At 45.7% G+C, this 27,229-nt stretch overlaps 11 protein-coding genes across 11 annotated transcripts; 5 read left to right on the forward strand and 6 right to left on the reverse strand.

The window, feature by feature from the left end:
* The first annotated feature begins 203 nt into the window (after positions 1 to 203).
* On the forward strand, positions 204 to 4,140 carry AGABI2DRAFT_194863 (argonaute-like protein). Its single transcript, XM_006455156.1, has 12 exons — positions 204 to 505; positions 562 to 1,050; positions 1,103 to 1,344; positions 1,401 to 1,625; positions 1,680 to 2,423; positions 2,476 to 2,511; positions 2,562 to 2,622; positions 2,672 to 2,861; positions 2,909 to 3,016; positions 3,066 to 3,167; positions 3,222 to 3,351; positions 3,407 to 4,140. Exons 1-12 carry the CDS (start codon positions 375 to 377, stop codon positions 3,727 to 3,729), a joined length of 2,781 nt encoding a protein of 926 aa, XP_006455219.1. The 5' UTR covers positions 204 to 374; the 3' UTR covers positions 3,730 to 4,140.
* A 106-nt stretch (positions 4,141 to 4,246) lies between these two features.
* Positions 4,247 to 6,358, reverse strand: AGABI2DRAFT_121157 (hypothetical protein; the record flags this gene model as incomplete). The annotated part of the gene is made up of 5 exons (XM_006455157.1): positions 4,247 to 4,563; positions 4,614 to 5,062; positions 5,118 to 5,425; positions 5,473 to 6,054; positions 6,110 to 6,358. 5 exons carry the CDS (start codon positions 6,356 to 6,358, stop codon positions 4,247 to 4,249), a joined length of 1,905 nt encoding a protein of 634 aa, XP_006455220.1.
* A 370-nt stretch (positions 6,359 to 6,728) lies between these two features.
* Positions 6,729 to 7,550, reverse strand: AGABI2DRAFT_121158 (hypothetical protein; the record flags this gene model as incomplete). Its single annotated transcript, XM_006455158.1, has 4 exons — positions 6,729 to 6,893; positions 6,952 to 7,049; positions 7,124 to 7,316; positions 7,380 to 7,550. The coding sequence occupies 4 exons, from the start codon at positions 7,548 to 7,550 to the stop codon at positions 6,729 to 6,731; spliced, it is 627 nt and encodes a 208-aa protein (XP_006455221.1).
* A 1,400-nt stretch (positions 7,551 to 8,950) lies between these two features.
* AGABI2DRAFT_226615 (hypothetical protein) lies at positions 8,951 to 9,840 on the reverse strand (the record flags this gene model as incomplete). The annotated part of the gene is made up of 4 exons (XM_006455159.1): positions 8,951 to 9,180; positions 9,239 to 9,353; positions 9,411 to 9,604; positions 9,670 to 9,840. The coding sequence occupies 4 exons, from the start codon at positions 9,838 to 9,840 to the stop codon at positions 9,016 to 9,018; spliced, it is 645 nt and encodes a 214-aa protein (XP_006455222.1). The 3' UTR covers positions 8,951 to 9,015.
* Positions 9,841 to 10,601: 761 nt separating this feature from the next.
* QCR8 (ubiquinol-cytochrome c reductase complex subunit 8) lies at positions 10,602 to 11,300 on the reverse strand. Its single transcript, XM_006455160.1, has 5 exons — positions 11,210 to 11,300; positions 11,144 to 11,154; positions 11,032 to 11,089; positions 10,868 to 10,981; positions 10,602 to 10,802 (listed from the first exon to the last, which is right to left on the reverse strand). The coding sequence occupies exons 1-5, from the start codon at positions 11,247 to 11,249 to the stop codon at positions 10,720 to 10,722; spliced, it is 306 nt and encodes a 101-aa protein (XP_006455223.1). The 5' UTR covers positions 11,250 to 11,300; the 3' UTR covers positions 10,602 to 10,719.
* Positions 11,301 to 12,640: 1,340 nt separating this feature from the next.
* On the forward strand, positions 12,641 to 15,315 carry AGABI2DRAFT_180378 (hypothetical protein; the record flags this gene model as incomplete). Its single annotated transcript, XM_006455161.1, has 9 exons — positions 12,641 to 12,754; positions 12,813 to 13,034; positions 13,124 to 13,315; positions 13,370 to 13,468; positions 13,527 to 13,769; positions 13,822 to 13,850; positions 13,910 to 14,066; positions 14,127 to 14,292; positions 14,341 to 15,315. 9 exons carry the CDS (start codon positions 12,641 to 12,643, stop codon positions 15,216 to 15,218), a joined length of 2,100 nt encoding a protein of 699 aa, XP_006455224.1. The 3' UTR covers positions 15,219 to 15,315.
* Positions 15,316 to 15,704: 389 nt separating this feature from the next.
* AGABI2DRAFT_121162 (hypothetical protein) lies at positions 15,705 to 16,349 on the reverse strand (the record flags this gene model as incomplete). Its single annotated transcript, XM_006455162.1, has 1 exon — positions 15,705 to 16,349. One exon carries the CDS (start codon positions 16,347 to 16,349, stop codon positions 15,705 to 15,707), a length of 645 nt encoding a protein of 214 aa, XP_006455225.1.
* An 881-nt stretch (positions 16,350 to 17,230) lies between these two features.
* On the forward strand, positions 17,231 to 18,295 carry AGABI2DRAFT_209618 (hypothetical protein; the record flags this gene model as incomplete). The annotated part of the gene is made up of 3 exons (XM_006455163.1): positions 17,231 to 17,336; positions 17,390 to 17,996; positions 18,045 to 18,295. Exons 1-3 carry the CDS (start codon positions 17,289 to 17,291, stop codon positions 18,293 to 18,295), a joined length of 906 nt encoding a protein of 301 aa, XP_006455226.1. The 5' UTR covers positions 17,231 to 17,288.
* Positions 18,296 to 18,765: 470 nt separating this feature from the next.
* Positions 18,766 to 21,865, reverse strand: AGABI2DRAFT_145440 (hypothetical protein; the record flags this gene model as incomplete). The annotated part of the gene is made up of 15 exons (XM_006455164.1): positions 18,766 to 18,873; positions 18,931 to 18,959; positions 19,020 to 19,059; positions 19,110 to 19,248; positions 19,309 to 19,352; positions 19,405 to 19,678; positions 19,734 to 20,086; positions 20,138 to 20,236; positions 20,286 to 20,337; positions 20,386 to 20,528; positions 20,577 to 21,038; positions 21,123 to 21,171; positions 21,220 to 21,335; positions 21,387 to 21,507; positions 21,678 to 21,865. 15 exons carry the CDS (start codon positions 21,863 to 21,865, stop codon positions 18,766 to 18,768), a joined length of 2,217 nt encoding a protein of 738 aa, XP_006455227.1.
* A 574-nt stretch (positions 21,866 to 22,439) lies between these two features.
* Positions 22,440 to 24,428, forward strand: AGABI2DRAFT_76166 (hypothetical protein; the record flags this gene model as incomplete). The annotated part of the gene is made up of 14 exons (XM_006455165.1): positions 22,440 to 22,620; positions 22,695 to 22,722; positions 22,772 to 22,907; positions 22,961 to 23,018; positions 23,065 to 23,145; positions 23,206 to 23,278; positions 23,335 to 23,424; positions 23,474 to 23,622; positions 23,677 to 23,701; positions 23,752 to 23,820; positions 23,870 to 23,952; positions 24,009 to 24,091; positions 24,144 to 24,159; positions 24,205 to 24,428. 14 exons carry the CDS (start codon positions 22,440 to 22,442, stop codon positions 24,426 to 24,428), a joined length of 1,296 nt encoding a protein of 431 aa, XP_006455228.1.
* A 624-nt stretch (positions 24,429 to 25,052) lies between these two features.
* Positions 25,053 to 27,151, forward strand: AGABI2DRAFT_138470 (hypothetical protein; the record flags this gene model as incomplete). The annotated part of the gene is made up of 15 exons (XM_006455166.1): positions 25,053 to 25,245; positions 25,305 to 25,332; positions 25,382 to 25,517; positions 25,577 to 25,634; positions 25,689 to 25,769; positions 25,825 to 25,897; positions 25,951 to 26,040; positions 26,110 to 26,258; positions 26,310 to 26,334; positions 26,398 to 26,466; positions 26,519 to 26,601; positions 26,656 to 26,738; positions 26,793 to 26,808; positions 26,861 to 27,039; positions 27,098 to 27,151. 15 exons carry the CDS (start codon positions 25,053 to 25,055, stop codon positions 27,149 to 27,151), a joined length of 1,317 nt encoding a protein of 438 aa, XP_006455229.1.
* Between the last annotated feature and the right edge of the window lie 78 nt (positions 27,152 to 27,229).

Below are 27,229 nucleotides of genomic sequence, written 5' to 3' on the forward strand. Positions count from 1 at the left end.
TTATACGCTCTTGAGATCTGTAATTACAGCTACCTGGAACATCTCATCTTTTTTTTTATATACTATGGGAGTGAATCGGAGTAAGGCGGTTGAGACTCTTTTGAGAACAATGCCAAGGTTAATCAGATTGCCTTTCGTATTTGCTGGTATTTGTTTCCCTTGCGTATATATGCATCCAAGCGAGCGAACATTCTCCTCCTCCCCCACGTTCTTGCTGCCCTTACGCCTGTATCGGGCTTTTACGCATTGCAAAAGACCGGCATATATAAGTGCCACCTGACTGCCTTATCACCCACATATCATCAAACTCATTCATTCTACTTATCTTCCGTCCCTTTTCTTGTTGCCGACACAATTTCCATTTGGGGTAAATAATGCGAGGACGCGGAGCGCCCGATAGGGGTCGTGGTGGCGGATATGGTGGTGCGCGAGGCACCCCTTCCAGAGGTCGCGGTGGGAATCGAGGGCGTGGTTCCGCTGGAGGTGGACGGGGTGTTCCCGCTGGGTAAATTTCATCTCTTCGCAATATGGCCATTGCTAATATCCGCGAAAATATGCTAGAATTTACTCTCCGCCCAATCGCCCTATTGCCATTGACGCTAGGCTACGCGACGGTTCTCAGAAGCAGGTTATGGCCGGCCTCAAGAGCGCCCCCATTAATGAAAAAGGTCTTCCCTTGCGCCTCGACCTTGGAACGAAGGGAAGGGAAATTGCTTTAAGGACCAATTACTTCGCCATGACCATTCCCAAAGGGCCGTTTTATGACTATGAGGTTGTGACTACGCCTGCAGTTTCCATTAGACGGGTCCGAAGGCGCATATTTGAAATCGCGGAGGATACCGAACCTTGGAAGAAGATTCTAGCAGGATGTGTTGCTCACGATCATTCGGCAAAGCTTGTGGCATCAAAACTACTGCCCCAACCTTTGTCAATTGACGTTCCCTTCTATGAGGAAGACGATGATCCACCAGCTAAAGGTTCTCAGCCCCGAAAGATGTATACTCTCTCTATCAAATTCGCTAGGGAGCTCGAAACCGAGAGCTTGCGAAAGTAAGTGTGTTGGCGAATGACACTTCTCTACTGACACTGTAGCTTTTTATAGAGTTATTGCTGGAGACCCTCAATATTCCGCGCATGACATTATGCCCATCATCTCGGCTTTCAATCTTATCCTTGCTGCTTGGCCCACTCGTTCCGGTGCTGGAGGGGTAATGGTTGGACGCAATAAGTTTTTCATGCCCGGCACAGGTGTTCCTATGCCTCTCGGAGGGGGTCTGGAGGCTGTCCGAGGTTTCTACTCGTCCGTCCGAACCGCTCATCAAGCGCTCATGGTCAACGTCAATGGTATGTGCATCGACATTATATGCGAAAAAGAACAATTTTCCGATCTCTCTCCACAGTTTGTACAACTGCATTTTACAGATCCGGCAATTTAGCCACTGCCTTGATTGAGTTCCTGAAGATTAACTCTCGTCCTACGACTTTTGTCAAAGGACTTCGGGTCAAGGCTACTCATTTGGGATATCGCAAGACGATCAAGGAAGCCACTGAGTACACTGCTAAAACGTATGTGTTCAAGACCGAAGACTATGGTGAAATTTCTGTTGAAGAGTACTTCCTTAAGAGTACGTGTATGATCTTTGTTAATTAGTAGGCCGAGAACTGACGATCCTTACAAGGATACAAGATCAAGCTCCAACATCCAAACCTTCCGCTTGTCGATGTGGGAGGTCAAAAAGTCAATTACCTTCCTACAGAACTTTGTGAGATTCTTCCCAATCAGCCATATCGCGGGAAGCTTCTAGACGAGCACACGGCTGCTATGATTCGCTATGCAGCTCAGCCCCCCAACGCCAATGCACATGCCATCGAAACTCAGGGTCTCAAGGAGCTCGGATTCACTCAAAATGCTCCTACTCTAAATGCCTTCGGTGTCGGTATCTCACAGGCAATGGCTACCGTCCCTGGTCGTGTTGTTCCTCCCCCGAAAATCAAGTATAAAGGGGAGAAGGAGCTTGATGGTCGATCTTTCAGAAGCGATAAAGCGAGCTGGAACCTCAGAGAGGTTAAATTCGTGAAAGGTGCAACGTTAGCAAAGTGGGCCGTCCTCCTGATTCGCGATGGTAGTCATACAGAGTTCAACGGGCCATCCGATCCCGAGTTGCGCAGCGCTTTGAAAAGTTTTTCTGAAGTATGCGGTAAAAGTGGATTAAATATCACGTCACTACCGACTATTGCGGAAGTTCATCTCCCTCCGTATGATAGAACCGATTTAGGGAGGGGGAAGGCAATCCATATAATCCACAGCATGCTGCCCAAGATGTTTAATCAGAAACCGCAGATCATTTTTACCATTTTATCCAACACGGACAAGCACATATATTCGGGGTTGAAACGTCTCTTTGACGTAACCCTTGACCTCCGTGAGTTGTCCTTTGCGAATCTTACGTCCTTTATAAACTGGTGATATCATAGCAAGCGTTTGCGCCCAGGCGGAGAGGCTTAGGAATGGTAGGGGTTCAAACGTTTCGTAGCCAACAGTCAATCTTACCTTCCTAAAGGCGGACCTCAATACTACTCGAATGTCAGCCTGAAATTCAACATGAAGCTTGGCGGTGTCAAGTGAGTGCCACTGGATACACCCTCTTCAGCTCATTCATTGTTTCCCTAGCCATGTTCTTGACAAGACTAGTGTAACCTGGCTGGGTGAAATGCCCACTATGGTAGTCGGCATTGATGTTACTCATCCCGGTGTTATAGCAGTCAAGGGTACACCTTCGATTGCTGCAGTCGTTGCTAGTGTTGACCGGGACTGTGTACAATTTCCCGCTAGTTTGCGGAGGCAGGAGTCGAGGAAGGAGGTATGCAAGACTCTTCATAGGTCTTTGCGGTATCTAATATTATATAGATGGTGACCGACCTCAAGGAGATGATGATTGAGAGGCTAAATGCCTTCCATTCAAAGAGTGGTAGATACCCTGAGCGAATTCTCATATACCGTGATGGCGTCTCTGAGGTGAGTTCCAAAGATTTTAATCTGGAAATTATTCAACGAGTCTCTTCAGGGACAATTTGCCTCGGTTATCGAGGAGGAATTACCTGCTGTTGTAGAGGCATGCCGAGCAGTCAAGATGAAGTCTCGTCCCAAGTTGACTATTGTTGTCTGCGTACGGCTCTTGTTCCTAAACTTTCTTTTGTGAAAAATACTCATCTAGCTCCAGGCCAAGCGTCATCATACCCGATTCTTCCCCACCAGCGAAAAAGATGTCGATGACAAGTTTAATCCTTTGCCCGGAACTGTGGTTGATCAGGGCGTCACTACAGTTTACAATTTCGATTTCTACCTCCAAGGTATCCTATATTCAAATATTTATTTCCAACTGTTGCTGACAGTAAATTATATTAGCTCATGGTAGTCTCCAAGGTTCGAGCAAGCCTACTCACTACTTCGTCATCCACGATGAGAATGGGTTTATCCCGGACAAGTTACAAGCTTTGACAAATAGCATCAGTTACATGTTCGCTCGTGCTACCAAAGCAGTTAGCCTCGTCTCCCCGGCGTATTATGCTGACCTCGCATGTGAGCGTGGTCGATGCTATTTGCACGAACTGCTGAATGGTATCCGAAGCGGTCCCATTGACGAAGAGAAGGCTTGGAAAGATGCCGCCAAATACTGGGGGAATGGACCGACCGGGAGTGCCATGAAGAATATCATGTTTTATTTGTAACCTTTGCTTCGTAAGTTTCTTGTACTGTTATATCTTTTGTACTGCTCTCCACACGCATGCGAAATCGCTGTCTGTATTCTATCCAGCCGCCTTGTTCTGTTATTTTCGGTATTGAATGATTCGTGTGTAACCAAACGTCATGTAACAAAAGGCTCTTTCACAGCATATTCATACTCCAATTGAATTGTAAAATCTCCTTCAGCCTAATCTCCTCTGAGCTCAGCGTAAAGGATTGGGCGGATGGATGTCCGAGGGTGGGGGCTTGGTAGTGCTTTTGACTGAAAAGCGGGCAACGGGAATGTAGACCTGTCCAAGTGCTTCATGCAATCATAGTTCACTCGAAAAGATTTCAATGCCCACGGCTTGATACGTGACGTAGTATAACAGGGCTTAACTCAGAATCGTTATCACGATCTCACTATCATAGTAAGCTTGTTAAATTTATGAAGGTGATGATGGAAGCCTTGCGCGAGTCTAACTACCCCTTTCTATCTTCCTTGACTTCGAGTCCTTCGAATCATGTTCGAGTAAATACTAGTTCCCTGGTCGCCGCAGTGTTTCGAAGCCCTCGGAGAGCTCTAGGTTCCCGAGGAGGCTCGCGTTTCACGGTTTGAAGGTGTCGCGAAAGCCTGGCCTCTCGAAAAGGCTTGTGGTTTTCGACTTCATGTCTTGCGTGGGGCGTAATTAAGGGCTTGCTAGGTGGTTCTTTTGAGAGTGGTTTGTCCCTGTAGATTTCAGCAGACGTTTGATTTATCACATTCGAGAATGGTGCGCCCTGTTCCAACTTTTCTTGCTCAGGCGCCTCGGCTCTGTCTGCGGCTGCACTTTGTTCTTCTAGAAAACATGAGTATACCGCAGAACAAATCTTGTTGAACTTGTCTGACCTTTTACCACGGAGTTTGTTGAGTGACTGGACGGCTTGGTGTCATTACTGAACACAATTTTGATCGCTTGAGATACGGCCTTGGGCTGGGTCAAGCGTGCTTCAAGGATCTGGGCTCGTTTCCCCGCAGGAAGCTTGAACTTGGCTAGCATAGGTTTGGAGGGATGTAAGGATTCGACGGGACATATTTCGTTATGAGAGCTGGAATCAGCTTGTTGTTCGTCGTCGTCATCATCATCAGATTCGTCAAGATCTATCATCAATCGAAAATCGTCCGTGTTATGGCGGAATGATACATTTTTCATCCCGATAACCATTTCTGCGAAACGTGCCTCGAGGTCTTCTACTTGAAATGCGGGGAGGATATCTAGGTGTTCTTCAGTAATTTTGGGAGTGGAAGCAGGTGAAGTTTTGGTGCTCTCATTATCTTCAGGGAGATTAGGTACAAAGCTTCACGAAGATCGATATTAGTAGAATCCGATTTCTAAAAGTGAAGATGGCTAACCTTGAGTCCCTCACGAGTATGTCATGAGCGAAAGTGACAAGAGGTGTGAAGAACATCTCTCCCCATTTCATGGCCTCCTTTGGGTCTTCAAAGTAGAACCAACCAATCACGGCATAAAATACCTGTGTCAGTTTGCTCCGAAAACATTGCTCCTGGTCTTCTTTGCGTGAAGGCACAGATCGTGGCGACTTGAGTCGTTGCTCGAAGATAGAGTAATCGGGATCCTGGGGGTCAAAGAATGTTTCAAGTCGGAGGGCCAAAGCGAGAAGTCCCAGTGTCCAAGAGCTTGTGATAAGTACTGTGATACCCTCGAATAAACGTCAGTATCCGAATGCAAAATAAGTAATAAGCATACGGAGATGAGGTGTGGTGCTTTAGTATAAGCCTTTCGGTTCTCCGGATATTCTGACATAAAGGCCTGGCATATCCAAAACTTGACGAGATGAGTGGCAATATCAACTATATTGCGGTCGTTTCCGATGTCGCCTCTAGGCCCAAAAACGAATTTAAGACCCGGAGTGAGCGGGAAAAGTGCAGGTCCGGCCATAATTTCAAAGTCTTCAGCTCTCGGCTCGATATAGTCGAAGAGCTTTTGATGATGCTCAACCTTATGCAAGAGTTTGTGTGAAACGTAGACGCCCCGTATCAGCGACGTTTCAGGCCTCTCGATGTAATCTTCCGTGGCTTGTTCAACGAGTGGCTTTAATAAGATTTCCAGCCAATCTTTCGTGAGATCCCAGCCATGCTCATCGTAAACGGCACCAACATAGGCTTCGAAGAGGTCGGCAAGAGCCTTTGGAGGGCTTATACTGTATCGCGGACTAAAATCAATGATGCTTTTGAGGTCGGCGTCGTCCAAATGAGCCTTTCTATCAAGGCCCAGCTGGAAAGCCAATCTTCCAAGGGTATCATTAGAAGTGACGGCTCTGTTGACGTCCTAGACAGAAAAATATTCTCTCATCTTGAAAATACCAATCTCAAACATCACTTACGACTTGTTGGTCGGGACAGATACTGCCATTCGCTACTACAAGAGCACATACGAGGTTGACAATCCGGTCTCCAACGAATTCCAACAAATCATTGTTGGCCTCTGCACCACGCCTGCTATTGCGGGCTTGCTCGAGAAGAGCTTCGGAAAGTTCAGGGAGAGACCGCAACGCACGCGTCCAATTGTCGCAGTCACTTAGGTACGAAAATAGCCTGGGGAAATGGCGAGAACGAAATGGGGAGTGCTTCATAAAAACGTGAGTTGTTCGGGGAGGTCAAGGTCAAAAAAGCAGCCTGACAACTTGTTTAATTACCTCATAGTTGAATAGGACCCTGAAATATGTGGAATGCATGATGACGTGAGTCGTTTGCAGGGTGGTGCATTACTGTATATGTTGTGATTGTGTCTTAATGAGATGGTGAAGGAAGAGACACTGAACGGTTCTAAATTTAGCAGATTATTCTTGGTCATCGATCATCCGCGTCTACTCGCCGACTCAAGGTATTCCTTATCTACTAAAGACATTCTAACTTCACAACGTTTGAGAATCGAGTCAAATACAGTAAACGAGTTCATTGGTGGAGCTACTGATAGGAAAGCGCAATTGATGTTTACAACGATTAGGCAGAACTCTTGACACCATCCTTTATGGCTTGCCAGGATGGGCGATTTTGCAATTCATTGAACCACCTCGCTACGTGTGGCCTTTCTTGAATCAAGTTGATTCCAGCAGGTGCGAGCAAACTGCCGTATGGTAGATGGAAAAGATCCGCGAGAGTAACGTTCTGATATATATATTCTCAGATTAGCAAAAGCATATGAGCGGTGGCATTGATCACTTACATCGCCCGCGATGTATTTCTGTTTGGACAATATCTCGTCATAGACATCGAGTTTCGCAGCGAGACTAGTTTTCAGTTCTTCAACTCTGGCTGGGTCGGCTGTTTGGCCCAGAAATCTGGAAATGGCGTCAGCCACTTGGACCTCACATATTCGCCGACAATGGAGAACTCACGCTTTGAAGACAGCCTCGTAGACAAGGGGCGATGCCATCGCATCAAAATTGCTGGTTTCAATGGAAGCGCCTTGCTCAAACAAGGCCGTTCGCGAATATCCAAAGGAACAAGCTTGGTCCCCTGGTTAGGGTACTTGTCCTCAAGGTAGCGACAAATAGCGCGACTCTCATACAAAATAAACCCTTCGTCATCCTGCCATTGATAGACAATCAGACCACGGATTTTACAGAGTGGAAAGAAAGTCGGGCTACTTACGATATAGGGCATTTGTCCAAAAGGTTGCTTGGCCTTGAACTCGGCGCTCTTGTGTTCGGCCTTTGTCCAATCTACTGGATGAAATTCAAATGGAATCTTCTTTTCATGGAAAACTGTCGCAACCCGCGTGGTACAGGTTGAAGTGGAACCCTCGAAGAGTTTTATGACCATGATTATCGAGTAAATGTGAAAGAACTAGATGACAATCGGTAGTGGGAGTGTTTTATCTACTGGGAGCATTTGACTCCCGGCTTTTATAGGGCATGGATATTCTTCCATGGAGAATTTAATCTGGGCATCATGCGCCGTCATTATACCAGAATAGAATCATTTACCAAGCAACCCGGGTTCAGCTTTCTATACAACGCCGTTGCCTCTGTAAGCGTAGGATTTGGTGAGCGTAAACAAGCTTATAAGCTTACTAGTAGAAACGCAGCGATGTAATGGGTATATATGGGGAAATTCTTTGTTGCCGGCCATCAAGGAAATGATGCCATGCCACGTCCAGTTTTGGATTAATAATTCGCGTAAAAGAGTTTAGTCGTGATTAGAGAGGCTGATTTCAAGCTGATTTTATGTGGTGACACGAAGGTCTTGTGTCATCGGCATCAACTTAATGGAAATTGCTGAGAAACCATTCAATGTGGCAGGAAATCCTTCCTTTACCCAAGTATCTATACAGCATAGCTTTTCCAGTTTGTGCAACTCGAGAGGATGAGCCTCGCTGGAAATATTAAAGAGCCTTTGACTTAACCGACTCTGTGTCAAAAATTTATTATTGAACAAAACTCTTGACCTCATCTCGGGCAAACTATCCTGCACAACAAAGATATTGATTTCGAAGTTCGATCAGAACGAGTAGGATGTCCCTAGCGACTGATAACCGGCGGTTACTGCAGCGAATCAATACAGGCAATGCTACGTTGACAGCAATGTAAATTATAGGCCAGTTAGATCCTTTAACGATATTAGCATAGCAAACGTCTACACTCAAGCGGAGAGGCTTAGGAACGGTAGGGGTTTGAACTTCGTGGAGCCAACCGACAATTCTATCTTAATTTTATCCAAGTCTCATTAAAGGCGGACCGGCGAACCTCAATCATATCACCATTTCGCAGTCGTTGCTAGTGCTGACCGTAACTACTTGTTCGATTTTCACTTACAAGGCGTTTCACATTCAACTCCTAATCTTCAACTGTTGCTGACAGTAGTAGATGATATTTCAGCTCGTGTTGGCGGTACTCGAGCAAGCCTGATCACTAAACGCTGTAAGGGATTCGAAGCAGTCCCGCTGACGAAGAGAAGGCCTGGAAAGATAACTCCTGACTACATTTAAAATTACTGGGGAAATGAACCGATCTCCTCAGGTCGAACTTTGTCTGTAACATATTCTAGCAACCTTCTTCAGATCTATTATTAGCATCCCTAAAATAGATCCTATGAGAAATAATTTCTTTCTTATTTCTTATGGAGCGCCACGAATAACATTATGTTGGGTTTATAAATTATCACTCGCGTCTATTCGGGCCTTCCTTGTCGAGTCGAAATATCGGCAGTATAACTTCGCAACGTGGAGCAGCAAACAAGTCCATTTGTAGGATTACTAATTGTAAAACGCGAATTATATCTACAATAACTAGGCAGAACTCTTGACACCATCCTTTATGGCTTGCCAGGATGGGCGATTTTGCAATTCTTTGAACCATCTCGCTACGTGTGGCCTCTCTTGTATCACGTTAATACCAGCAGGTGCGAGTAAACTGCCGTATGGTAGATGGAAAAGGTCCGCAAGAGTAACATTCTGATACATATATTCTCAGATTAGCAAAAGCATATGAACAGTGACAAAAGTCACTTACATCGCCCGCGATGTATTTCTGTTTGGACAATATCTCGTCGTAGACATCGAGTTTCGCAGCGAGAGCAGTTTTCAATTCTTCGACTTTGACTAGATCGGGTGTTTGGCCGTGAAATCTGAAAATGGTGTCAGCCACTTGGACGTCATATATCCGCCGACAATGAAGAACTCACGCCTTGAAAACGGTCTCGGCTACAAGAGGCTGAGCCTTAGCATCAAAATTACTGGTTTCAATGGAAGCGCCTTGCTCAAACAAGGCACGTTCGCGAATATCCGAAGGAATAAGCTTCGTTCCTTGGTTAGGGTACTTGTCCTCAAGGTAGCGACAAATAGCGCGACTCTCATATAAAATAAACCCTTCGTCATCCTGCCATTTACAGAAAATCAGACCACGGATTTTTACAGAGTGGGAAAGAAAGTCTGGCTACTTACGATGTAGGGGATTTGTCCGAAAGGTTGCTTGGCCTTGTGCTCGGGGCTCTTGTGTTCGGCTTTTGCAAAATCTATTGCATAGAATTCGAAAGGGACCTTCTTTTCATGAAAGACTGTCGCAACCTGTTTGGTACAGGTTGAAAGGGGGTGCCCAAAGAGTTTGATGACCATGATTATCAAAGTGAAAGTGGAAAGAATGAGATGAAGTCGGTAGTGGGGATGTTTTATTCACTGGGAGTATTTGGCTCCCGGCTTTTATAGAGAACATGAACATCCCCTTGTGGAGAAATTATCCGGGAAACCGTGTGTGTTAGTTAACCAATATAGAATACTTCACCGGCGACATCCAGGGAACGTTGTTATCTCTGTAAGCGTATGACATGATGGGTGTAAAAGATGCTTAGAAGCAAGTTCAATGAAAGAATATATGGGGGAAATTCTTTGTTGCCGATTATCAAGGCAATGATGTCGCGTCCTGTTTTGGAGTTAGCCCCAGTAATTCACGTAAAAGGCCTTAGTCGTGAAAAGAAGCCGATTTCAAGCAGTGAGACTAGAACTTTCGACATTTTGATGTAAGCCTTACACAGGCCAATCAACGTGGCATGAAATCTTTCCTTCTACCAAACATTTATACAGCGTGCTTTTTTGAAAAGGTTGTTTGACTTGAGAGATGAGTCTCTGGGAATTTATGGAGCCTTTGATTTAACAATGTTTTGTCAGAAATTATAGGACGAAACACTTGAACTAACTCGGACAAACTACCATGCCATAGCAGAGATACTGATTTCGAAGTTGGGATCGGAACGGAAAGGCGTATGTCTTTAGTGGCTGTCACGAGTCACTGCAACGGATCAATTTGAAGGTTCTGCTGCGTCGTCAGCGGTGCAAAAATTGGACCAGTCACCTCTTTCATCAGTATGAGGGCTGGGTAGGCAGAGAGAAACGTTCAAGACGTTATTGACCGAAAGATGTTTCTAAAACGCAACATTATTCGTTCCCAAGGTGTTTGTTTATTATATGTGACTCTAAGGCTCCTGGATATTACGGTGATTATTCTGCACTTTCAGCCAAGTGTCCAGCCTTGGTATTTTGCCAGTCGTAACGACTCTTGCCCCAAGTATAGATCCCATATCCTATCGCCAGAGTTTGGTCATTAACCGAATCATGGCGGTGGGACAGGGAATTGACAGTAACGCACCAATACCGAAAGGAAGGACCCAGAAGATGAGTTCGCTAGAAATGCGACGATAGCCGTTGAAAAGGTAATTACGGAACATGTGAGGAGCGGCCTTCGTCTGCCAGGGAGAGATGGCTAATTAGAATCGTCAGTATGGAAACGTATGAAGAGACATGAGAACGTGCCGTATTGGGTAATACCCTTTTGCTTTACAGCGCCATGCTTGTCGCCCCACCAATGGGTCTATGAATAAGGTGAAGTGAGTAGCTTGCGTTCTGATGTATTCTGCGGCCTTACATAGACCCTAGCTGTTGAAGTAAAATTATTCCAAGTTATTTTTCCAACGAACATAGAGACACTCACGACCGGGCATTTCGGCAGAGCGCGCGAGAGTGGGCCTCATGATGCAGGAGAATTAGAGAGGAATTAACGAGATGAGAGAGAGTCGAACAGACCCGTTCTCGTCCGCATCACACGTCAACAACGCCAAATAATACGTCGATTGCCTCGCAGACACATCAGCAGCTCGCAACACCTGCTACAATTCATCCTCGTTAGTCCCTCTTTGGTTCTAGGTTGCAACACACGCTGATTTGCATTTATTCTGCAGCACTATAGCATGATATCGCACCAGACTCTCTACACTCTCGCTAATTCACTCGGTGTCCTATCAATGTTCGCTGTGGTTGCATACCACGTTGTGGCTGTCAATGCACGGCATCTTGAGGACAGCGGAAAGCAGAAGGTTCAGTAGATACTATGGGTAAGTCTTCCCTTTACTTTCGCAGGCCACATTTTTCTCATGTCTCTCGCAGCTCATAGCTTGTGTAGTTTTAATTTATTTCGGTTCCCGTGATTCGTCATACTCAAATTTGCCCGCACTTCCTGCATCTAATCGAAGATGCTGAGTGAATTTAGCTCAAGATCTATCCTGTATTCGAAATTCGGCCATAGGTTCCTGTTAGTATTGGATTCTGAATGCCTATTTATCTTCAGTGACTTATGTTATATGTATGCTCTCTGGCTCGCGAATTGCCGCAGGAGGCTCTTCGATGATCTTCTCCCTTGAAATGGTCGGATAGTCGACGTCAGACTTGATTGGGTTTTTGCTCATTGAATTGACTGCTCGAATTATGAATGATCCATGCCATTTGAACGTTGAACGTTGAGGTGAAGCAAATATAGATTTCTGACCTGTTTCTGACCCAGAACAAAACGTGTTGCATCATAACTGAAATAGTTCCTCTCCTCCGGTACACATTCTTAGCAGCCCCAATTGCTGAATTGCTCACTGTCAGTCTATACCTCTTCCACTCCAAGGATCGTCTGACCAAGACCAGCAGACATGTTAGTTGTCGCTACTGACCCTGATGGTCATCAAGTGTATTTTTGCGTATGGAATGGAAACAAGTGCTGCCTCGTGGCAAACGCCTGTTCGACTTGTTCCGAACCTGTGCAACACGACAGCACAGCGCATTATCAGAACGTCCCTTGACCTTCGACATGATTTTTCATTACACGTATGTGACTCATGTCTCGTTCATATCTGGTCGACCAGGCGCTTAGCTTTTATTATTCTCTTCTTGCTCCCTATACGACCTTGTTCGTTCACCTTGTTATTCTCCGCTTCGCCTCGTTGACGACTGTTCTCCCATATCTGCTGCTGCTGCTGCTACTGAAGCGTGAACTTCATTCCTAATGAATACAAATATAGCTGCAGAAAGCTCGACCTCCGCGCAACTTCGCAGCTTGCGTCCTGCCCATCCTCCACAAAACCCGCGTCGCATTCCGTCAATGCAATGGTTGTTTAGAAGTAATATTCCGCGTCACCGCCGTTCTCTCCTTGGTCCGGACCTCCAGAAACGCAATCTGTTCGGGATGGGCGAAATCCTGAGTGTTTTTGCCAGTGTAAGTCCTTCTGCAACTTTCATACTTCAAAACTCATGATCATGGCGTTGTCACTCAGCCTAGAGAAACATTGCGCTCCTTGAATGAGTCGAAAGTTCTCCTCGCAGAAGCTCGACAGGAGATTGAAGAGCAACAGCGGGAGCATATTCATACATACCCAAGGCATACGTTTTCTCGTCTCCCAGGATTTTTTCCCCGCAAGGCCGAGATGCAAACTATTGAGCGCTGCCTGAGCGAACCCTCCTTCACGATCCTCTTCGGTGCGAGTTCGGTGGGAAAGGTTCGTTCAAATTACCATCACTAAATATGACGAGGAACTGATCACTGGTGGATACTCCAACCCCGGATTTTATTTTTATTCATCTATAGACTGCGCTTCTACGTGAAGTTCTCTCTCAATCACAATACCATGTCCTTCATTTCGATTTGAGGATTTCTGGATTTGCGGATCTGTCGAGCTTGTACACGAGCTTAAGCTCGCAGATGGAGCAGTATTTTGAAGAGATTGCCTCTCAAATGGAAGGTTATGAAGATTTCCGTAACGATGCATGGCGCTTCAAGGTTAGTTGTCACCCAAAACCTCTAAGGCCTATCCCCCAAGCTCATACGTGATAGTACGATCGCGCAAAAGTGGAAAATCGGCTGGTGGACCCTAATGATCCTCGGACTCGAATAAGAACAGGTGACGTCGCTCGGCTCATGGAGCTCTTCCAAGTAAGTTTTCCATTGATCGGTTCCGTGGAATCTGTGAATAGAACTGGTTCCTTTCTAGAATTCACTGGTGAAGTATTGGGAGTTCATCCCCTCTGGCGAACGAGCACGTAGTCCTGAGAGCCACAAACAAAATTCCGAAATCACTTCCGATGCCACGCGTATAGATCTTCAGCATGCGTCGACTACGCCCAAACGAAAAAAGCGCTTGTTTGGACGATGGAGAGTAAAGCGAAAGGCGGCGGAAAGAACTACGCCTGTGGAAGAGCCTAAGCCAAAAGTGAAGCCTGTGAAGAGGATGCCGGTATGACGTTTTCGTCTTCTATTTGGAACCGGGTTATTTATACTTATTTCAGGTCATTTTCTTCGATGAGGCTCACAAATTGTGAGATCAACTTGACTTGACTTGACTTCCCTGGTTAATCGATGAAAATTTTCAAACAGGCCTTCTCTCATTCAGTCGACAGATACCATGAAGTGCCTGCTAGACTCCATGCTGGTTCTTACGAAACAGGACAGACTATGTCATGTTATCCATGCGACAAGTGATCCTTTCTACCAAACATGGCTAAGGCAATTCAACGTCATACAACATTGTAAAGTAAGCTTTGGTTTGAGTGACACAATCACAGAGAAGTTTGTCTGACAGTTCTACGAATAGATAATCACTATCGGCAATTGTACCAAGGCCGAAACGAGAGCTTTCTTCCGCGATCATCTCATTCCGCGTGTTCCAGAACGCATCCGTGGTCGCCTAGAATTTGAAGCACTCTACGAAGCCTTTGGCGGCAAGCTTGCCCATTGGAATGATTTCATCTCAGATTTCAGTAAGCTACAGAACATCGTTCTTTCAACTATGGCTAATTAGCAAGCAGTCAATTCTAATGGCCAATTGGACATTCAGTCCAGTTCGCACTTCCTCCAAGCACATGCCTTGTTGAACCTTCACATCATCCACTCTTCACAAGCTGCGACTGGAGGTCCACCAGATTCAACTGCTAATGAAAGTGGCCATGCTCGAGGTCTCAGCGCTGACAGAACTGACAGAGCTATGCCAAGTCATACTAGCGGAAGCATCCACGAATCCCTACACCCCAATCTCGGCCCCGCAGGTTTCAAAATGTACTCTCCGGTTTCAACCTCATTGGGACCTGACCCATATATGGATATCCTATCCAATAACGATCGTTCCGTTGCGATGGTCGCTGGATATTATTCAGCCGACTTTACAGCAATGCAATTACTCAAGGTTATGAGTCGGCTAACTAAACCTGAAACTCCTTACCTACCCTACTTCATGCTTTGTCGTGAGTTGGGCGTGAGGGCTGTGGATGGTATGGTCAAAGGAAGAGTATTGGATTTACGTTGGACGGAACCTGTAAGTAAAGAAAATGGGGAAGAAGAAAGAATAAGGTATTCTGGTGGAGGGATTCCGCAGACGCCGGTACCGATGAATTATAATGCTGCCATGGCGGCGAGTAGAAGTGGGACTGCTGTTGATCATTTGGGTCCACCTCCGCCGATTGACGAAGAGGAAGTGATGACGCCAGCTCCCGAGACGGGATCGCGGAGAGATGTGAATAGTGGAGTTCCCATGCCAGCGTACGAAGACGAATATTTGGAGCTTGTCGGGCCTAAACTCATTGCTATCTCTCCAATTATGTGGTATGCTATGGGAGAAGTTATCGAGGAATACGAGGATGACCAATCGGCTTCCGAATATGCCTCTCTTCCTGACGTCGATGAGTATTAGAACTTTCCGGTTCCCGGTTTTTTTGTTTGTTTGTTGTGTATATTGTCATGCTATTTCGTCATTCGTTCAACTCTTGCTGATCAATTCGAGTGTTTTGTCACTGGTAATGGAGATAAGTTATCCCATCATGCGATAACCGGGCCGGCTGGTGCTATCTAGATACTGAGGTTCCCCGCGTTGAGGCCTGAGAGTGTTTTCCCCAGGGTTTTCCTATTTTAAGCACAATCAGTGTAGGATTAAATATATATATCTCTTCCCTTTCCTTTTTCGATTTTATCTTGTTTTCGTCAACAGCACTGGGTTTATATATAGAAGCTGGAAGTCATAATCCACCCTGATAATATTCCACCGTCTACAATCTTCGCATCTGAGTTTCTGACTAAATAAAAGTACCTCGCGCGATTGGAATTGGAACACGCCCAGGACCCTTTTCCTTGTTCATCAATTCCTCCCATTTTCCAAAATTTTCGAAAGATCCAGAAGCAATTAAACCCTGAATTTCGGCGTCACCAAGAAGGGTTTTGCACCAAAAACGACAACCCTCTGCAAGTTCATTGAACCTTGCCAAATGTAAGATTGACGTCCATAAATAATCGCAACCAGCAAACAAACGCACTGGTATTGATTTCGTTTGAGTTTTATCCAATGATTGACAAATGTAGCCACGGTAGCACCTTCACAGACAGTGGCAGTGAAATTAATGGCCCGCGGATTTTTGGAAACTTCGTAGCCCAAGTAATCCAGTGTCAGGATACCAATGTTCTTCTTGCTTGTATCTGGTTGCATATCGAGGCGGATGGAATGGTCAGGGCTTCCCGCCTTTCGTTGCACGACAAGGAAGATTCGATAATGGTAGGTGATGTCGGGTGCCTCCACAGTGCTAATGGGACTACCACTGATGATCACTCGAGATACTTTATCCCCTGCATTGATGCTTCGACAATTGTTGACAATAGAGGTGTGCTCAGGTAGGTCGAAGCTGGTAGCCATAAGTTGGGGTAGTTTAACGGCTGCTTGTTTCTCTTCTTCATCTTTAAAGAAAAAATACCAGTATCTCTCGCCACAATAAGCGTCTTCTTTTTCTGAGTCACATTTCCTGTTGAGTAACAAAGGAGGCGTAATCAATCGCATGCATTTATTTATCGGTCTTGAAGCACTACTGATTGATTATCGATTATTTCGACAATACAGAAGGACCTTATTCAAGCGATCCTACTTTGCCCCATGGAGTTATTTCGCTCCTACCGGGATTGCTGTGGCAATCGAATGGTTCAAAAAGGCAATATCAAGAGGCTTTCGTTAGGTCTGGGAGCTGTCTGGGAGATTCCCAGTACAATTCCAGACGCGGCGATGGAAAAATGTTCTGGCCTATCGCCACACCTCATAATTGGTTTGTTGTTTGGAACAGTCAATCACTTATTGCTTGCAGTTATTAAGTCGCTGCGACGCATAATCATCAGCTGATGCTCGCACAAGCGTGTTGTTTGCCATGTATATTAACCAGCAGGCAGCGAATTATATTTGCCTTCAAATTATGCAGTATGTCATATGATGTATCGATGACCTGGTGTTTGTCCCTGAGTTCACAAGAAGGAGATCGCCATTATTGACTTTTGAAATGTTAACAGCTTTCTATGGCCTTTAAAGCTTCACGTTCCTTATGCAGTTTCGGCATCGGGCGTAGTCGGACCTAGTTCCTGGTCAGGTACTTAAGACCCACTTACACATCGATAGTCGCGCCGCGTGAAATAAATAAAATGAAGTGGAACTGGGTTTTTCTGTTGCGGTCTATCGTTTTGTCGTCAGAAATTTTAGAACATCATAGGGCAATTTTGGGGAAAGTGTTCCTACGAGGTTCTAAGAAAGTGGGAGAGAGACATTAGAGTGTTGTGGGCCATGACTACAGACTCGTATATGCCGCACTGTAATCAAGCTTGATTTACGCTGGAGAGAATAGAGAAGCCAAACACCAACAAAGGTTTATGTAAATGTAAGGAGCTATCCTTAGCAATGGACGGTGTGCTAGCCTGGCTTTCAAACGATGGCCTCCTTCAAAGCTTTGTTATAACAATGTTGACACCTTTGGTGCTGTCTCGTCGTCAAAACCTTGACTTGAGCGTAACCTGCAACTTCTGTCATTTTTTTGTGTCCAAACTCATACGATTTTCTAGCCTCTTTCTACAGAATCGCTCAGCGACGAAGACATCAACCACTTGTACCTGAACTGTCCCCCGGCTGATGGCGTGGGCTCCCATTCAGGCCCGATACGAATTGCTCATGATGTGGTGGCCAAAGGCGATATGTCTGGCTTATATGGGGGAGAATCATGTGAACTGGAAATGAGGGCAGCGAATTTTGTTAGAGAACATACAACTATTCTTACTCCGCGATGGCAACGTCTTGTCAAGTTTACCGATGGCGTTGACGATCGCACCATTATTCTCCGGCGTTACATACCCGGACGCACTTTGGCGCAGTGTTGGTCTACCCTAGGATTTTGGATGCAATTCCGCATTGCATTGACGATGCGTTTCTATATTCGTCAGCTTCGTTCGCTCACTTCGTCCGTGCCCGGTCCACTTGGTGTGAAACCGCAGAAATGTTGGGGACATCACTTCATTGAGGGTGGCGAAGGCCCTTTCTCCACTTATGCGGAATTGTCTGAATATTATGCTGCTCGCCTCGAGTCTACACGTCGCCGGGCAGAAGCGATGAAGAAACCCCCTCCTGATCTGACGCCTTTCGATAATTCAACACCATTGGTCATGACACATCATGGTATTTTTTTTAATCACCCCTCGGTTTCTTACGACTTATGTTACCTAGATCTCAACGAACGCAACATCATTCTAGGAGACGACAACCAGCTCTGGATCATAGACTGGCAACATGCAGGCTATTACCCTGAATGGTTTGAGTATAGTGCTCTTATGATCTGGTTCGGACAATACTTCCCCGACGAAGGGCGGCCTGATCTTCGGCGCTTTGTGAACCTAATGGCAGGCAGATATGAGAAACCTGGGCAGCGTCCGTTCTATCAAACAATCTACCCTATTCTGATGTTAGGTATCCGGTAAATGCTACGAAATCATGCAACATAATAAAATACGTTCATAGTGTTTCCTTGGAACTGTTAAGTCTCGACTGTGCGAGTTGATACTATGCTATCTAGAACGGCTCAGCGAATACCTCGCATCGAGTCGCATGCTGATCGCTCGAGAAGAGCTGACTGAAGGGAAATGATAGCACCGGAAGTCGCGGATGGACTCAAATGAGTAGCGGAGAAGTCGACGAAGATGAAGGTATGCATGGAACTCGTCGGTCCCGAACTCGTTGCTGTCTCTCGGCTTGTGTGGCACGTTATGGCAGAGGTCATCTAGAAATACAAAGACAACCTGTCAATTGCCGAATATGCCTCTCTCTCTGACATCAAAAAGTATTAGAATTCCTAGGTCTTCTTATCATGCTTGTTATCATCTTTTTCATCCTCCAATATTCCAGCCAATCTTAATGTGACAATTTGTATCCGCATTCGAACGCCCGCTGTTTAGTCTATCCCGGCGAATTTCACATCAGCATTGTTGTCCAACCACGCCACCCATTTTTTCAGATATGCACCGCCATGTGTAACTGTTGACGAATCACCAACAATACACTAAAAAGCTGGATCAGCATTCCAGCGCATGAAGTGTTACAAAAGGCTTGCACGCACGAGATGCCGTCGAGCCCGCGTCATGGCCACTGGATTAAGTCCCATATCTCAATATCTTATCAACATCGAACCAGAAATGAAGATCTTACCGTTTAATCTCCGTTTTTCTTTCAAGAACCCAACCTCCCGCTGGAAGATGTAAAGTTAAAGTGTATCAGAGTAGACTAAACAAAACTTACTGTATCATTACTCCGAACAAGACTGATGATAATAGCCTCCTTCTCCCGTCCTTGCATACCATCAACGGTGCCGATCTCAAGCTCAGAACCATATTTAGGCCTGATTAAGGACGTCAGCAGCGTCACTTGTGCTTGATACCTGCATATAAATCACACATCAATCATCAGAATCTTCCAAAGGTGTACACGAAACAATTACGGTGTGATGATGGCTATTTGTGAAGAGTCAATACCCGCACCAATCTGATAAAATGACAACTGAGAGAGTTAACCACGAAGTCAAAAACGTGCATACCAACTTATCGACCCAGTTACTAACGACAGTCGCTTCGTTCTCATTAGACCGACTCCCTTCATCCCCGTCTGTGCTATTAACCCTCTCAAAATATTCGCACCCAGCTGTATCAAAGAACACTACAGGTGTCTGCAGCAACTCCTTTGAATCGTCTTCCGACTCAGCGCTAGCATTGGGCAAGTCATCTAACAGATGGGATGTGACAGATTCATGAGATCGAAGTTTAGACGAGTAGAGAGTCTCAGACGGGAATTCGCAGATTTGAGCGTGCATTCTAGGGCAGCAATTTGTTTAGTTAAAAGTGTGCAAATAAAGCGGCACAGACCTACCGATATTGTACCTGGAGCATCCGCTTAATACGAGGACCATACATTTGCTCAAGGCGATCGAATAACGTGGTCTCAAGTGTGTGAGGAGGAAGAAGAACTGGCTGAGGCTTCCGTGTCGCGGGTACATTAACTTTCGGCATGTCATCTCCAGGAGATTCCGCCTTGTCTTCAGGATCAGGCGATGAAGACGGATCCTTTGCAGCGACTTTGGAACCCTTCTTAGAAGTTTGTGTTGCTCTCTTCATCGTTTTAGACTCCGTCTCTTGGTTAATCGAAATGATTGTTGGTGGTAGCTGCATAGGGTCACCAGCAAGGATGAGCTTCCGGGCTTTGAATATAGGTATCCAGCAGACCTACGACAAAGACTATGAGTTCATAGTCCATAAACGATCGGAACAATATACCGCTTCTAAGGCTTGCGTTGCCTCGTCGATGATAACGACATCAAAATCGTGGCTTTGAAGCTGTCGGCCTCCAGAAGTATGACATGTAGAGAGCACGACCTATCATCGTTTCAGGGAGACGTTTCTCATAGAACTAAATATGACGCACCTGAGCTTCGCTGAGGACTGATTTGACAACGCCCCCTTCTCGCTGACGATATCTAAATCAGCTTTAGCTGCCTTCCCCTGTCTCATCTTTGAAAACATACTCTTTACGAAGGGCCTTTACCTCCTCCCATAATTTCTTCCTTTCAACACCTCTTGGTGGCTTACCCTTGGCACCCTTCCCCTTACCAGAAAGGAGGTTCAGAGTTGCCTCAAGCTCATTTTTGACATCTTTGGCTAGGGCTGCCTGTGAATTATCAATAAACGTAAGGCTGTCTTTGAAGATACAATATACCTGGTCAGTTCGTGTGGCTTGAACCTCAAGGGTACTATCCAGAATTCCTTGATGGGACATGACTCGCGCAGGGTGGCCAATGCGCGTGACTTTCAGCTTTTCGCCTTTCTCTGACGCTGGCAAGGCTAGCAACCTCTCCATAATGTTATCGACAGAGAGATTAGATGCACCACAAACAAGAACCCGCTTAGGTGTTAGGTTTGAAGGCGTAACGGTTGTCAACTGACGTATAACTTCGATCAATGTATGTGTTTTTCCTGTCCCTGTTTGGATCTTAGAAACATTGGCATGAGCAACACGTCGAGTGGTGAGCAAACCTGGAGGTCCATGAATACAGGCTACTTCAGGCGATTCTAAGCAAAACTTGATCGCTTCCTTCTGACTTTCATTGAGACTGTCGTCAAAGAAAGCGATGGCGGAGATGTGATTTCGTTCAGAGGGTGGATGTATGCCGAGCAGAACCTGTATCAGAGACGTCATTTGAGCAAATTTATTGTCCTAGAGAGTAGGTCAGCAACTGCAAAAGGAAGGCGAGTCATTACATACCGAACGACCTTCCACTATTTTCTCCAGTCGGTCTATTGCCTTGTCCATTCTGAATGGCGAGTCAGCTCAGAAGGTGATTCGTGAGGCCAGAGTGCACCTATCGTAGGTGACACTATTAGCAAGCTTGACGACGCGACATCGTTCCGGTAGATTGAGGTCATCGGAACTACCCTCTGCGGGGTCTATAGCGATGACAATACGTGTGTCAGAGACCTAGGAAGGTTCATGATGAGATCAAATGCAGGAAGATCAAAGTCTGTCTACCTTGTAAACGACACCTTCAGCCTCCTGCTGAACCTTCTCATCGCCTACTGGCGTCTTTTTTGGTTTCTTGGCTGGTGCATTTCCAGAAACATTGGGCTCTATTCGTGCAAGATCTCCCGGCCTACATATCGGATAAACCTCGAAATCATATTTCCTTCTGTTGAACCGCACCTGAAGGTGTGAGGAGGAAACAAAGGCGAGGTATGGTAGGCTGTTGGGCGATCAAGTTCTACGAGTCTATCCTTCCAGACATAAAAAAAAACAACGCAAGAGAAAGAGAAATGGCCGTACGTTTTACCACCCAAGCCGATGTTGATATTTGCAACACCAAGGCCACCGAGAGACAACCCTTTCTGTTCCAAAAGCTTCGGCCCACAATTTGAAAGTAGGAGTGAACTACGTTCAACTTCTGCTAGACGCTCTTTTGTCAACAGCACGCGCTGGCGGTCAATGAAAGCTGTAATATTGGGGTCAACCATGTGGAACGTGAACAAGGGACGACTCGCAATCTCATTGATGGATGATTCTGATTCTGATTGCCATGCCCAGCCACATGCACTCACATATGCAGCCCACTGGCAGTTCCTCAGCTCCTAACGTCAACCTGAAGTAGAACAGTTAAATCTCTCAAGCGCTCAATGGTGACAAGACCGGGCATCTAGCACCCGGACAAGGCCAAACTCATGCGCGTCATATATTTCTTCTGTGGGCTTATTTATTTAAGTTACCGCTGTTACATTGTTTGTGCCCTTACACACGCTGAAAGACGACAGAGACAGCAAAGAGGGTCCATCTTTGTTCGAGTATGTATGATTTGTTTTCAAACTCGCACTACTAATCGCTTGAAAGGCTGGCAACAAAAATGGATCGGCCATCACCATATGATATATGACTGCTCGTTTTGGAGACTGCAGTTAACGGGCTGGGTATTTAGGAGTCTGGGAAGCCGGTTTGATTGCTGTATAGACATACATAAAGCTTCTTTTATCGATTATGGATAGAAGTGAACTTTGGAATACTCTTCCTCCCGAGTCCTGAGTCCACACGATACCAATGTCAGGCCAGCCACAGAAAACCTGGACCAATGACCCATGGCGACCAGAAGATAAATGGACCCCAGCTCCGAAGGACCCTCATCCCGAGCGTATATACAAACCCGAAGTATTGAAGACGATTGAAGGAACAATCCAAGGATTTAGCGATGAGCTCAGGGCCCTAAGCTTGGACATCCATGGTACGTAATGATTGAAATTGATCCGTTCCTAAGTCTCTTCTGACCAACGCGCTGCCCATTGCCTAATTCCGTAGCGCATCCCGAACTTAGTTTCAAGGAATAGTGCGTCTTCGAACACTTTACCTGATACAGGCTTACCATACGATGGTAGTTATGCACATGACGCTTACACGAAATTCATGAAAGAGCACGGATGGAATGTCAAGGAGCACCACCATCTTGAGACTGCTTGGGAGGCAACCTTCGAATACGGTCAAGGAGGGAGAGTGATCGGTATAAACTCAGAGGTATTCGAACCAGTCTCTCCCACAATTATTCCGTAAAACAATCGTCTCTCCAGATGGACGCCCTGGATGGAATTGGACACGCCTGTGGTCACAATTTGATTGGTATCGCGGGTATGTTCAGTCTTGAAATAGCAGATCTCTCTACTAATTGCAAAAGGTGTTGCTGTTTCGCTTGGATTGCGCGCTGCCCTGCAAAAACACGACATACCTGGCAAGATCGTCCTTCTAGGAACACCAGGTATGTGTCTACTTTTTCGATAATTCACCACTCTGTAATTTGTTGAAATCGTATAAACAGCCGAGGAAAGTGGCAATGGAAAAGTCGATTTACTCGAGGAAGGAGCCTACGAAGGCATGGACGTTTGCCTGATGTACTGCTGTATTCGTTCCAAAGATTCAGAAACTGATGGTTGTAAATCTTTTGAAGGTGCCATCCGGCCCCTGGTCCCCTGGGATCTATCAGTCTCAGTGGCAGCCTTGCCATTCAACCAATACTTACAGAATACGAGGGCCATACGTTCGTTCTCTCTCTCGCACAACTATGTATTGAGTTGATCCTATTACAGTGCCCATGCCTCACTTTCACCCTGGGAGGGCAGGAACGCATTAGATGCTGCAATCTTGGCGTACAATAATATTTCTGCTCTTCGCCAACAAATCAAACCGACGCATCGCATCCACGGAATTTTCGAAGGGCAAGATTGGGCGCCTAACAGTTTGTCACGTCTCTCGATCCTTTGATTCATCTCATGAATTCTATAACATATAGTCATCCCGGATAAGGCTAAATTTACGTACGTCGTCTGCCAACGACATGATGCCCTTTTCACGCAGCAGTGGGCAGTTGCCTCGTCCGTGCTCCTACGCGCGCAGAAATGAAAGAGACTGCAACAAGAGTTTATCCGTGTTTCGAGTATGTCATATGCCAACCTTCTTCCAGTTCGTTGCTTATTGTCTCCCAGGGCTGGTGGGTTGGCGACTGGCTGCAAAGTTACGATCACTCCAGTTGGCGAAATATGGGAACTCCGTCAGAACAAAGCTTTGTGTAAGATATTACAGTCACATTGGAGCACAACTAGCTCAGACCCCTACCCCTCACAGCGGATGAAGTTGCGAACATTATCCTGAATCATCATGGATCCATCGATTATGGGTGGGGCATTAGCGGTGCCTCGACAGATTTTGTGAGCAAATAAGCAACCGCCCAATCCTCTTACTGATATGTTCTTATTGCAGGGAAACGTCTCTTATGGTAAATCAGACACACATGTTACCCCCCGATCTAATTGTTGTACAGCCTTACCTTCCCTTCACCCGGGTTTCGCCATCCCTACAGTTCCCAATGGTGGTAATCACACCCGCGAATTTGCGAAAGCTGCGGCTACAGTTGAGGCACATAAACAATGTCTGATAATTTCCATCGCACTTGCGGGTACAGCAATCCGAGTCCTCACCGATGACACTTATTTTGAAGAGGTAACACGAATTTTTCATGCGCATAATTGGCGCATACTGATGTAACCATTGCTTAGGTCAAAAAGGCCTTCGAAGAAGACGAAGAGATTCGAAAATTGAAAACTCAACTCCAACAGTAATTGTTTTTGGCAATATCTTGGATGTGCGCATGAAACACCCTCCATCTTTTCTTTAATAGTACAAGGAGATGAGTCCCTCGTTCTCGTTGCTCCCCTTCATGTAGTTATAAAACCTGTTACAATGTTATCTATCTGAACCAGCTATCTACTCTTAAATTTGCAGGCAACAATAATCTCGTGCCAAAGCAAAGCGAGTCTGTGCTTATGTTGAATATGCCGTGTACAGTCCGATCGTTTGAGCTTTGCTTCTCGATACATCGTTCCGCGGAACTGGTGCATCGGCGACGGGATGTAGTGTTTCCGCATGACATTGATACAATATTTGATTTCATCTATGCGACCTCTGTATGTACCTTTATAGGCGCGTATGAGGGACGAGACCTCTGATCATTATTCCGCCCTTCCTATGATAATAGGGCATGCTTTTTACGACGCAGCCCCAACAATAGGTCAGCTGAATGATGAATGATACACGGTTGCATTTCCTAATGGAAGACAGACAATTCTCCATGAGAAAGGAAAGTCTAGCCCCTGTATCCTTCTCCCCACGATGTGTGAAGGCGATCATGAACCCCAGCAATCTTGGAACGATGCGGTTTTATGGCATCGTGATGATAAGGCGACGCCTGCTCCTCAGGATCCTCATCCAGAACGATTGTACAAACCTGAAGTGTTGAAGACCATCGATGACACGATCAATGGGTTGAGTGAGGAACTTAGGGCTTTAAGTCTTGATATCCACGGTAAGTCGATGTAATTTGACATAGTAAATGATCGGGAACCCTGAAAACGACCCGGTTAGGTCACCCTGAGCTTCTATTCAAAGAATAGTATGTTTCGTCGACTTTGACCGTCTACTTTTCTCAGACGATCTGGAAGTTATGCACACGACACCTACACAGCCTTTATGAGGAAACACGGATGGAAGGTTACAGAACATCTTCATCTTGAAACTGCCTGGGAAGCGACGTTTGAACATGGGCAGGGAGGAAGAGTTATCGGGGTCAATTCTGAGGTGCGCATACCTGACTCCTGATAATACTTCGTTCTTTATAGGACTTTTTTGCCATACAGATGGACGCTCTTCCGGATATCGGACATGCTTGTGGTCACAATCTCATTGGAATAGCTGGTATGTTTTGCGTTTAGCGATAGGATGAATTCCACATCTCATCTATCATTCCAGGTGTCGCTGTGTCTCTAGGTCTACGAGCTGCTCTCGAGAAACATAACATTCCAGGCAAGATTGTCCTTTTAGGAACGCCTGGTTCGTACTGTCTTGTAAATCAGCGTACACTCTTCGCTTACAACACCGACTTTAGCCGAGGAAGGTGGTGATGGAAAGGCCATTTTGCTCAAGGAAGGTGCCTACAAAGGCATGGATGCCTGTTTGATGTGATTTGTTTTTTGTTCATTGATTCCAGGATATAGACTGATGCGATTCAAAGGTGCCATCCCGCTCCTGGTCCCTTGGGATCAGTCAGCCTCACCAGCTGCTACGCTCGAGAGAAATTGATAGTCGAATACGAAGGACATCCGTAAGGAATTTCACACCTGTTTTTCATGATATAAAGGGGTTAAATTTACTTTTTGCTTATTTATTCTAGAGCCCATTCTGCTCTTTCTCCTTGGGAGGGAAGAAATGCACTGGATGCAGCTGTTCTGGGTTATGTCAATATCTCAGCCCTTCGTCAACAACTTAAACCCACCACTCGTGTCCATGGGATTTTTGAAGCGGTCGATTGGGCAGTAAACAGTGAGTCTTGATTTCAAGTTCAAATGATTACTTTCTAACGTAGTTCTCAAGTCGTCCCGGCCAAAGCCCGGTTCATGTATGTTAGGACCTTTCATTCCACTACTCTCCCTCTAACTCGAAATCCCATTTTGATACCTAGCTGTTTCATCCGCGCACCGACTCGTTCAGAATTGTTGCCAACTGTGGAACGAGTCCTTCCTTGTTTCCAGTACGTTGAAGAAGTCGTGCTTTTGGAATATAGGCACTGAATTTTTTTTTAGTGGTGCAGCGCAGGCGTCTGGCTGCGAGGTCAAAATTACTCATCTGAGTCAATCATTTGACATTCGACAAAACAAGGCCTTGGGTATGTTATATGTTTGACTGTGAGATGAGGTAACTGTATCCGACTGTTGAACAGGTGATGAAGTTGCGAATATCATGCTAAACAAGTATGGGTCCATTGACTACGAATGGGGTATCAGGTATGCATCAACGGACTTTGTAAGTATGCTCCTACTCTCTTCCCATTTTTCATATTTACACGTTGATATGTAGGGCAACGTCAGCTACGGCAAGTACTAACTTTGAGCTCAGGCCAATTTATATTCTGACATCCTGAGCAGACTTACCTGCACTCCATCCGAGCTTTTCCATTCCGACAGTCCCTAATGGTGGTAACCATACCCACGATTTCGCAAAATCCGCTGCCATGATTGAGGCTCATAAGCAATGTTTGGTTATGTCAATCGCACTCGCAGGTGCTGGCCTGCGCGTCCTCACCGACGACGCTTTCTTCACTGAGGTAATTATACATAGTTTTGCCGTGGATTGACGAGGCTAAATACTGTTTATCGAATCAGGTCAAAAAGGCATTCGAGGAGGACAAAGAAATTCGAAAGTTTAAAGATGCCTGAGGAGAGAAAATCAACGGGCATGAGAAATTCATAGTCGATGGAAGTTTCCTGTACTCTAGCTACGATGTATATACAGTG

The sequence above is a fragment of the Agaricus bisporus genome, assembly GCF_000300575.1.
Source record: "Agaricus bisporus var. bisporus H97 unplaced genomic scaffold AGABI2scaffold_10, whole genome shotgun sequence".
NCBI classification, from domain to species: domain Eukaryota; kingdom Fungi; phylum Basidiomycota; class Agaricomycetes; order Agaricales; family Agaricaceae; genus Agaricus; species Agaricus bisporus.

What these genes read in the sequence shown, in the direction of transcription:
- AGABI2DRAFT_194863 (XM_006455156.1), top strand. Translation starts at nt 375, where the DNA reads ATGCGAGGACGCGGAGCGCCCGATAGGGGTCGTGGTGGCGGATATGGT. An exon ending in GGACGGGGTGTTCCCGCTGG is followed by an intron (nt 506 to 561) that starts GTAAATTTCATC and finishes AAAATATGCTAG; the next exon opens with AATTTACTCTCCGCCCAATC. An exon ending in ATGAAGCTTGGCGGTGTCAA is followed by an intron (nt 2,623 to 2,671) that starts GTGAGTGCCACT and finishes TTGTTTCCCTAG; the next exon opens with CCATGTTCTTGACAAGACTA.
- QCR8 (XM_006455160.1), bottom strand. Translation starts at nt 11,249, where the DNA reads ATGAGGCCCACTCTCGCGCGCTCTGCCGAAATGCCCGGTC. An exon ending in AAAGGGTATTACCCAATACG is followed by an intron (nt 10,982 to 11,031) that starts GCACGTTCTCAT and finishes GATTCTAATTAG; the next exon opens with CCATCTCTCCCTGGCAGACG. An exon ending in GGTCCTTCCTTTCGGTATTG is followed by an intron (nt 10,803 to 10,867) that starts GTGCGTTACTGT and finishes CTCTGGCGATAG; the next exon opens with GATATGGGATCTATACTTGG.